The sequence below is a fragment of the Alosa sapidissima genome, chromosome 15 (assembly GCF_018492685.1).
Source record: "Alosa sapidissima isolate fAloSap1 chromosome 15, fAloSap1.pri, whole genome shotgun sequence".
Lineage (NCBI taxonomy): Eukaryota > Metazoa > Chordata > Actinopteri > Clupeiformes > Clupeidae > Alosa > Alosa sapidissima.
This window is the reverse complement of record NC_055971.1, coordinates 14,931,034-14,941,768: the sequence shown is the minus strand read 5'-3', so window position 1 is coordinate 14,941,768 and position 10,735 is coordinate 14,931,034. Positions and strand designations below refer to the sequence as shown.

The following is a 10,735-nucleotide window of genomic DNA, read 5'->3' as shown; positions in this document are numbered from 1 at the left end:
CGGAGCCACGTGTGATCCCTCATCAAAGCAGCGGCCGTGCACGTCCACCACCCACACATGGCCTCGCATGGGGCTGACCACCATGACTGACTGACCGACTGACTCATTGTTACATGGTGCTGGGTTAGTGCTGCCTTTGTTTTATGATTGCACTAATGTTTTTGTCATTTGCCTTGCTCCTACCCTGCACTGTCTCCTGTTGCTTCCTGTAGGTGGAAGATGGAGTCTCTCTCTTGCGCCTCGGTGTAGACAGGCGCTGACACACTCGCACCTTCTTTTTGTTAACTTTGTCTAACTTTTATGTTATGTAATCCAATTTGACTGAAATTGTTGGTTGGATTTTGTAACACTCACCCTCCCGACGGGAGTCATAGACGGACCTGGCCCCGATCAAGCTCAGGGGTGGTCCGGATGTGGCTCCGAGCTGCCGGACTCCTTAAGGAGTCAGCCGCTATCTGGAATAGTAATCAAACCCTCCACTGACAGAGGTCTTAAGGGTCTGCCAAACACTTTCATTTCCCCTTGGCTTTATCTGAAGAAGGCCTCTCGAAGTTCATTCCTATTGGAGATACTAGGAAATTAGAGGGTGTTTCTCTGGGAGAGAGCAAAATGTTCCCAGGTGTGAAGAGCTTTAGTGTATTCTTCAATGTCCCATATTTGATTCTATATCAACAAGGCTATTAAGAAGTTACTGAAGTGCTTCCATTGCCTTTTATATGCCTTAAAATTTTGCAGATGTGTCATTTTAATATGCGTATTAGGTGTGAATAAGCTGAAAGCACAGAGCCATTACATAGTGATTGCTCACATATCCATAGCGCCTCTGGCTAAAGCAGAGATTACTGATGTTTGTAAAAGCCTTTTTATTCATTATGTCCTGAAGGGGGATTTAAAATTCAGACTGATGGAACCCTAGAATACCTAAAAGGAAAGCTTCTTCAATTACCCCTGCAGCAAGAAAGTGTTTTTTCTTTTTTCTTTTTTGTCTTAGGAAACAGCTCTTCATAAAGCCTGAGAATAATATCACTACTCACTACTCCTCACTAAAGGGGTCATTAAAGGAAAAGATTAAAACTAATGGGAGGATTGTGTTATTTCTTCCCAGCACATTAGGGCAACATATCACTGCTGTTGTTACCTTGAGTCCTACTTTCACATTTAACATTCACAAGTAAACTAAATGAAGTGAATTAAAAACTAAAGAGAGACTGTCTGCTCTAACAGGTTTTCTTTCAGGTTTTACCTTGATCCTTAATGATCATTAATCCTCTTCTCTTAAGTGGCCAAAAATCCTATTTGTCATCATACTGCTTGTACGAAATGCTGAGTATCCTCTTGCAGTATTAGAATCACTGTTTTAAAGTGCCTTAAATAGACCCTTTTCTCTGAAAGGCACACTCTATGACTGTCAAATGGACAGAAGTGCACCTTGGCCAGAGTAATAGAGTTTGGCTGGCTCTTAAGAGCGCCTCGTCATTCCAGCCCATAGAACCTCCGAGCCAAACGGGGCTCATAAACTACACCTGTTTTAGATCTGCGTCCCTATGACGTGGTTGGCTCCATCTCCATCAGAGCAAAGTTTTAAGTCTCTCTCTCTCTCTCTCTCTCTCTCTCTCTCAGTTGTCAGAGATTCTCATAGAGAAATTGTGTGTGTCTATGTGTGTCTGTGTGTGTGTGTGTGTGTGTGTGTGAGGAAGCGTCAGTCTTTGTGTGTATGTGAATGCATATGTGCATCAGTGTGACGTGACGCAGGTTTACCAAACCAAACTTTAGCTAAACGGAGGGAATGACTTCTCATTTGTCCCTCCCTCCCTCTAGGTGCAATGGGGCGGCTTGACGGGGCAAATCATAATAAACAAGACGGATGGGTTGAGGAAGGATTTTGACCTGGACGTCATCAGCCTGAAGGAGGATGGCATGGAGAAGGTGAGCTCAGCTTCCCTCGGTTTATTACCTCTTATCAGAAATCAGCACAACTCCAGATGACATGATTAGTGTGCTTCCATATCATGGTGCATACAGTTTTAATGCACGTCTTACAGTGTTTTAATGTATGTCTTACAGTGTTTTAATGCATGTCTTACAGTGTTTTAATGCATGTCTTACAGTGTTTTAATGCATGTCTTTTTTTGTCAAAATGTGTTTTTCTTTCTCCCTAAAAGACGTTTATAGAGGGCACTAGCCGACTAAATAAAGTGTGGAAGAAGGTTTGTATTACATTGGCCCTGGTCCCATTGTGGTTTGGTGTTTCCTACTCCCCATTGCCCAGGAATGTCACCTCCCTGCCACCAAATGGTCCCCCTGGACTGCCCCTGCCTCTTCACTCCCACATCGCATCAGCGTTTAGTCAGCAGATCAGCAGAGAGTGACGGCTCAAACAGTTGCCCTCGGTGTAGCCGTCTGCCGCTTAATAAAACACAGGTTTATTACCATGTTAATCAGCAGTCGCACAACAGTGTAAGCCTATCACCCCCCCCCCCCCCTCGCCCGACTCAGGCGATGGTGTAATGACGGCCGCGGCTAAGCAAAGGTGACGTTCCGTAGCAAATGACACTCTTCGCTCTTCCCTGTTCCTGTCAGAGAAAGGCACTCGCGCTGACAGTGTCATATGGGCAATTACTGGGGTTCATTTCGCTGTCCTCCTCCCTCGCTGACTGTCTGTGCCTGCACAGTCGCCTGTCACTGAGAGGGATCTCTCCTGCGTGCGTGCATATGAGCGTGTATGTGAGTGAGTGAGTGAGTGAGTGAGTGAGCAAGTGGAGTTCATTATGGAGCCCCTCTGTGTGAGCATCACTGCACATCGTGACGGGAGTTAAATAAAGGACAGCATAGATCATGTCTGTAACTGACAAAATAAGCTGTCCTGGCAGAAGAGCTCAATGTATTCACACAAGTAGTTTGGTAATCACTTCAAATTCTCACAGTGGAAGGAACTGCTTCCTGATTTATTTTCTGGAATGTTCTCAGGTTTTCTTTCACTTTGATGTAGTGTTATAATAAAAATTCATTATGCACACAATAGATTGCATCATTTCTCTCTTCCCAATCCCCAGCACAATTCCATGTTTGGTTATCCCTTTATCACTTATTTCTTTTGTGTTTAAATCTTTATTGCGTTTCATTATATCAATTTATCAAAATAACTGAATATGACAATAAACCCATTGCTCATTTAGTTAGTGTCAAAGAGTGTTTGTGTTATTTATGTAACTTTGTTTGATGACATCTTCACAGATTGGCGTATGGAACTCCAACACAGGCCTTAATTTGACTGACAGCAACAAAGACAAGTCAACAAATGTCACAGACTCAATGGCAAATCGGACACTCGTAGTCACAACAATTCTGGTAAGATTTAATAATGGGAGAAAAATGACTAAGATATGCTGATATGTCATGATGAATATAACTATGAAATTATTCAATGAAATTGCCTTTCACAGGAAAATCCCTATGTGATGCACAAGAAGTCTGACAAGCCGTTGTATGGTAATGACCGCTTTGAGGGCTACTGTCTGGACCTGTTGAAGGAGTTGTCCAACATTCTGGGTTTCTCATATGAGGTGAAACTAGTGTCCGATGGCAAGTACGGAGCGCAGAATGACAAAGGGGAGTGGAACGGCATGGTCAGAGAGCTCATAGACCACGTGAGTACAGATACAACCATGTGACTTGTGTAGAAGTGCTCCTTTTGCATTTTGATTGGGTTAGAGGCATTACCAGTGAGTGGCAAGCCAGATGAAATTCAAATAGATTGGATCTGAGTAGGGCTGTCAAACGATTAAACAAAATCAATTAATTAATCTCATATTTTGAATAATATTAACAATGATAAGCATAAAGGTAGTAAAACGTGCGCTTGATTCATATCTGATATATCTGATCTATATTCTGAATATTTACCAAAACTTATCTTGCAATGACCCCTCCAGGGTTCCGGACCTTAACTGCTTATAAAAGTTAATATAACTCTTCATCTCAGACAGAACGTCCACTGTGGCATCACCGTAACACTCCAAATGGTTCACTGAACCAGAATGAAATTTGTATTCCTGAGTAATTAGTCTTCTGAAGCCTATGTGTACAGCTCATCTTTAGCCTAATTACAGTAATAATCCCTGCGCTGGAATAATAACTAAATGGTTAAATAAACCTATTACTGTACTGTATTAACCAATTATCCTAGGTGGCAGACCTGGCTGTCGCTCCTCTGACGATCACCTATGTGCGGGAGAAAGTCATCGACTTCTCCAAACCCTTCATGACTCTGGGCATTAGTATTCTCTACCACAAGCCCAATGGCACCAACCCGGGGGTGTTTTCCTTCCTCAACCCCCTGTCGCCCGACATCTGGATGTATGTACTGCTGGCCTGCCTGGGCGTTAGCTGTGTGCTGTTTGTCATTGCAAGGTAAGGACTATCCAGGTCCATCCTGGTCTCTTGATGTTGTTGCTGTTTTTCAAAAAACACATGATTTCTTAAATATCTTTTTCCCCCGTCTCTGCTTAAAATGATTTTGCTATTTTGTTTGTTTGTGGTTTCTGACGTTTTCGGAACCTGAACAGGTGTACGCAAATTACGTGTTCATTGTGGTGTAATTATTCTTAGCCTGACAGAGATAAAAGTGTCTGGGAAGTTGATTGAGATTTAATTTAATCTCGGCTCGTGTTTCTGAGCGCTTTGAGGATGTCCGGACCAGCTGTTGGCAGGGTACAGAGCCAGAGGGGAGCGAGCGCTGATTGGAGAAAGATGTTTCCTCCGATGAATTAGATGCCAGAGAGGAGCAATTAGAGCCCTGAAGTTAAGGGTAGAAACAATCCCAGGCAGATCGGCCCGTGATGCTCATATGAGGCTGTAGGCTGCTGAGGGAAGAATCAAATAGCACTTTGGCAGCCAACAAGCTATTGCTGTGGAGCACTCACACACATACACACAAACACATGCACGCGCACACACACACACACACACACACACACACACACACACACACACACACTCACACACACACACACACACACACACACACACACACACACACACACACAGATTTTATTATTTGAATAAGTTGCTAAAAATCACATCACATCTAGATCTAGATATATCGAAATCTAGAAATCTTGATAGTCAGACAGACAGACAGATACAGTAGATAGATAGCTTCAGACTCACACTGTACCTGTGGTCATAACGTGTCCTCTCTGGCTTCAGGTTTACGCCGTACGAGTGGTACAACCCTCACCCATGCAACCCTGACTCAGATGTGGTGGAGAATAATTTCACCCTAATCAACAGTGTATGGTTCGGTGTGGGAGCTCTGATGCAGCAAGGTATCCTGGACTTTATGCAACGTTGTTTTCTTCTGATGTCAAGGCGTTGAAAAATGTCCCACACATTTTAAACTGACTGAATGTTTGTCTAGACTTTACTGTACTGCCCATCATGTGCCAAACATAATACAGTAATAATAAAAAAACCTCCTACTGTTAAATGAACTTGAGGAATGTAGTATAGTGTGACTTGTGGGAGAGTAAAGCAATCAAACCAGTCTGAATCTCCCTTACTGTATCTGGGACTACATCATAATTGTGTCCATGTGGTATCTGACCATCTCCTTTTGATGTCATTGTCACAGGATCAGAGCTGATGCCCAAAGCTCTTTCCACGAGGATCGTTGGAGGAATCTGGTGGTTTTTCACGCTGATCATTATATCCTCCTACACTGCCAACTTAGCTGCCTTCCTCACGGTGGAGAGGATGGACTCGCCCATCGACTCGGCCGACGACTTGGCCAAGCAGACGAAAATCGAGTATGGTGCCGTAAGAGATGGCTCGACCATGACATTCTTCAAGGTGGGAGTCTTTGGACTGACCTTTATTTCCGGTCTAGTATCATAATGTCTCTACTAAGTCATTTTGTGCTTCAATGGACGACAACTACTAACATGAAGCAGATAATTATGGAGGGGACACATTTAATTGAGATGTACAACAAAGATAGTGAAGGGGTTTTAACATACTGTAGATATATTCTGTAAGGATATGTAATTGGTTAATAACACATCAACTACTTTTGAACATGAACAGGCATTACATTCCTTGCCTGAGTGCACACTACTCCGAGCCAATTTTTCCATCTTTTAAGCAGAGCTAGATACCTGATTTCATGGCTATTTCAGTGTGGAAATCCAAGCACCTCCTCATACAGACACACTCTGCTGTCTCTCATTGTATCCATCTCTCCACTGTGTGGGCCATATATATAGCCAAGCAAGCCTACACAAAGGATTATTTTCAGCCATTCATCTTAAGATATTACAGCCATGCATCAATTGTGTGCGTCTCCACTGCAAGGTCCCCACCGCACTGATGGACAGAAATATGGAGATAATGCGGTTTAGTGAAGGAGCTGGCATTTATTTTGCGAGGGGCGGGAGAGACATCTGCCTGTTTGATGTGTCACGGTCACCGTCCCATCAAAACGAAAATAGGACGAGTTTCATTTTTTGTCCCTCCACCTTGAAAACCATGAAGGCTGATTACTCTGTGTGTATCTTGACAAGCAGGAGCCATATTGAATGTACTGAACAAATTGAATCAGTGCTTGGGGAGATTTGCGCACAGCTGTCATTCGTGTTTGCCTGCATGTGTGTGTGTGTGTGTGTGTTTGTGTGTATGTGTCTCTATCTCTCTGTATGTGTGTGTGTGTTTTTGTGTGTGTATTTTTGTGTTAGAGAGAGAGAGAGAGAGAGAGAGAGAGAGAGAGAGAGAGAGAGAGAGAGAGAGCAGACGGGGATTTGTTCATGGGACATGGGGCCATAAGCTATGCCATAAGTGTGACAGTTCCGACAATGCATCTCATCCACCATGTGCCTTGTAGTGCACACAGTGTCAGTTCATTCACACCTCCTCATTTCTCCCTAATACTCACCCTCTCTGTCTGCCGTCCCCCTCCCCCCCTAATCCCCCCTGGGCAGAAATCGAAGATCTCCACGTATGAGAAGATGTGGGCGTTCATGAGTAGTAGGAAGAATACGGCCCTGGTGAAAAACAACCGCGAGGGCATCCAGAGAGTGCTGACCACTGACTACGCACTGCTCATGGAGTCCACCAGCATCGAGTACATCAGCCAGAGGAACTGCAATCTCACACAGATCGGAGGCCTCATCGACTCCAAGGGCTACGGAGTAGGGACCCCCATTGGTAAGAAGCTGTGGTTTAGAGATGAATGTGTGTGTGTTTGTGTGTGTGTGTGTTTGTGTTTGTGTTTGTGTTTGTGTTTGTGTTTGTGTTTGTGTTTGTGTGTGTGTGTGTGTGTGTGTGTGTGTGTGTGAACATGTGGGTGGTGAGGTAACATGCCTATAGTAGGAGAGTGGTCCTTTATTAGTGAATAACGATGAAGGATAACAATCACAAAATGACGTTGCCAGTGATGGCTGCTCCAAGACTCCAATGATGGTCTCCAATCATTACATTACATCTTTACATTACATTATCCAACAGTCCCTTTGGTAGAAAAAATTAAAAAGCATACAGAGAGCAGTCAAGCATTTCCTTCAGTAAGTAATATTTTTCCTAAATAATAGATGCCACTCCTGTTATGAAACATTTCATGTTTCTTGTTGCATCAATAATTGAGACATCTTTGAATATGTCTTTGAGTATTTGACAGTATTCCCTCATATACTTCATCAAAACCACATGATTGAGCACTGACAGCAACATGACGGTTGACCTGTCTGCCTGTCAAGGTTGCCTGATATGACATCATAATGACACACACTCTTACTATTTTTTTACCCTTTTGTTCTTTTTTTCTTTCCTTCTTGTCTTTCAACTTGTGACCCTTCTAGGCTCTCCGTACCGGGACAAGGTGACCATCGCCATCCTGCAGCTGCAGGAGGAAGGGAAGCTGCACATGATGAAGGAGAAGTGGTGGCGTGGAAACGGCTGCCCCGAGGAGGACAGCAAGGAGGCCAGCGCTTTGGGCGTAGAGAACATCGGCGGCATCTTCATCGTGCTGGCCGCGGGCCTCGTGCTCTCCGTGTTCGTGGCCATCGGCGAGTTCATCTACAAGTCGCGCAAGAACCTGGACATGGAGGAGGTGAGTGTTGGCCAGTGTGAGTGGCACAACAAGTACTGACCCGAGAGTGGGCGTGGCCCCCCCCCCACAAGAGTCCCCCTGGTGCACAAAGCGACTCGCGGAATTGATCAGTTGATCGACGATCGATTTCACGATCATGTTAGGGAACTTGTGCCCAGCGTTAGTTTGGGATGTCGGCCCACGCAGATCAGCTGGCCGTGTATCCAACAGACGCTTTGGAGGTTTGAGGTTTGAGGTTTGAATCGTGACTGGTGCCTGGACTTGCCACCAAGGAGTTCACCATGTTGTAGATTAGTCCATGTTTGATGTAGCGATTAGAGTGGAAAGAAAACTTGAAGACATGTTTCTCTTTACACAGATATTATCCTCTCTTTTCTTATTTATGGTGAGACATCTCACTTTTTAAGACACGGCATACTGGACTTGACTGTTGACTTTTCATGTATTTTTATTTCATTTTATTTTGTCTATTTCACATGGAATTCATCTGGATTCTCTTCTTAACTTCAAAATATTATCAATTGAGATTTTATTGGTAACTTGTGGTGCATATATGTACATGTTCTCCATGGACTTCAAGAAGAAACAATTATTGAATGATAATTTTATGATTGTTTGTATATCCAGGTATGAATATTCCATATAAGTTCATTTCCAGATATTCTTTTGATTTACATTCTTTTCAATATCCACTGCCAGTTACTCATGGACAGAGAATCGTTTTGCTTTATTCAATTTTCCATTGTTAATGTTCATATTTTCTGATTTTATGTTATATGAAAGTTATGAAATGCATGTTGAAGTTCCATTATGTATCAGTTGCTTAATGACTCTTAAATTGTGTGACAACATTACCAACCTTTGCGTGATTCTCTTTCTGTTTTTTTATACATTTTTTGGGATGAGTTTGTCATAGCCACATTCTTTCTGCATGCTCAACCTTTTGTTTCTTTCAAGGACGGATTAGTGACGTGAAGCACCTGTCTGGATCCTATTGACAGTAGGACACACTTTTTGTTTGGATAGAACTATTTGACAACTAACCCTTAGGCTTTGGTTGTATCGCTGACAGCATCAGTGCACGATGAATAATCCCTTTACGCTGCACATATCTTCTCTACTTCTTATCTTTAAAAAAGTCAAGTTAATTTTCTTTCAGCCTGTTCAATGGCTCTTTAGAAAAAGCACATTGTGTGCTTCAGTTAACTCTCCAGTGAATGGTATCAGGTCCACTTCAGAAGATTTATTGCAGCATCAGAAAATCAGCACATTTGTCAGAAGTGGCGTATAAGCTTTTTCTTTGTTCTCTAAAGTTCTTTAAATCACACTCTGTGATTAGATGACTGCTTCAGTGTTTGTTAATTAACACAGGACCAGTGAAGGAGTTCAGTAGCTCAATCACACATTGTAATTCTTCCCTGTTTTTCCTCTTCATTGAGTTTTGCATCTGAACCGAAAATACAGAAGGAGTGATCTCTCCATTCATACTGTTTTCATTAAATGTCTAAGATATTATGGGAAGCACTCCAGCAAATAATGTTATCATTGTAGAACAATATTAGAAAGGCATTTGAAACTGACGGTTTGTAGTTAAGCTTTCAGAACTGACAACACACACACACACACACACACACACACACACAAATCCCCAGAGCTAAGATGTGGTGTAAAACCTCTGACATTTGAAATTAATGTGTGCTCTGTTTCTGTCAGTTCTTTTGCATGTTTTACAATTTCCATATAATTATGAGCTTCTGCCCAAGGACAAACCCCATCAAAGAGAGACTGGTCTTGGATCCATGAAGGCAAAACAGAAATTATAACATGCAAATCGATATCAGATCTGATGGAGCAATGCTTCCCACAGTGTTGGTAATCTGTAGCTACCTTGTAATTGGCTTGACTCCTGTTTGTAAAAATAGTGCTACTTCCATTAGAGTGAGATTTTTGTTTATTTACAGTGAAGGTAAATAAAAAATCCTAGCCCATTCTACATCAACATTCCCAGTCAGTGAAGATTTAGCTAATTAAGACAATGCACCAGCGTAAATGTGAATATTTCTCTTAAGAAAATACATTTTATTTTCAGTCAAAGTCAAAAGACTAATATTGATATAAAATATTATCCTATCTGGTATAGTGCCTTCCATCTGCACTTAGTACATGAGAAACCTACTCAGTGTATGCAAAATATATATATGCAGTTGGAGTCAAAACTCACTACTGTTGTTGTCTATATGTATGTGAGATTGTGTCAGGATTCCAGCGTGACTTCTGGTGACAGTTGCTGTTTGACATGATCATCATTGAGTCCATTCTGTCTCTTTGGCAGTGTGCCTCTTTTAGAGCCATAATGGAGGAACTTGGTGGGGTGCTCAAATGTCAAAAGCGCCCGTTAAAGAAAAAGACCAAGGATGGAGATGGAGCTCCCAGCTTCCCGTTTTGCCACCCACGGAGAGTGTTTAGGAAAGAAACTGTGGCATAGATCTTGAGCCGTCAGAGCACAGGTACCCAGAGTCTGAGGCTCCGTTTGTTTGATATGATACAAAAGTGAGAATACCTGAGATTAGGAATTGTTTATACATGTCTTGTGTGTGTGAGCGTGTGCTTTTCTGTGTTTCTCTCTCTCTCTCT

At 42.6% G+C, this 10,735-nt stretch overlaps 1 protein-coding gene across 3 annotated transcripts in view; it reads left to right on the top strand.

The window, feature by feature from the left end:
* LOC121684347 (glutamate receptor ionotropic, kainate 1) overlaps positions 1–10,732 on the top strand; it is a 32,708-nt gene extending 21,976 nt beyond the window's left edge. The window contains exons 8-17 of one of the 3 annotated variants that reach the window (XM_042064339.1): positions 1,819–1,926; positions 2,163–2,207; positions 3,235–3,348; positions 3,444–3,647; positions 4,187–4,410; positions 5,209–5,327; positions 5,633–5,850; positions 6,975–7,200; positions 7,851–8,101; positions 10,434–10,732. In XM_042064339.1, coding sequence (XP_041920273.1) covers positions 1,819–1,926; positions 2,163–2,207; positions 3,235–3,348; positions 3,444–3,647; positions 4,187–4,410; positions 5,209–5,327; positions 5,633–5,850; positions 6,975–7,200; positions 7,851–8,101; positions 10,434–10,586 — 1,662 coding nt within the window. In that variant the 3' untranslated portion in view covers positions 10,587–10,732. Of the gene's footprint in view, positions 1–1,818; positions 1,927–2,162; positions 2,208–3,234; positions 3,349–3,443; positions 3,648–4,186; positions 4,411–5,208; positions 5,328–5,632; positions 5,851–6,974; positions 7,201–7,850; positions 8,960–10,433 lie in introns of those variants that run through there. The other 2 variants (XM_042064340.1, XM_042064341.1) reach the window with 2 other exon arrangements.
* Positions 10,733–10,735: the final 3 nt, after the last annotated feature.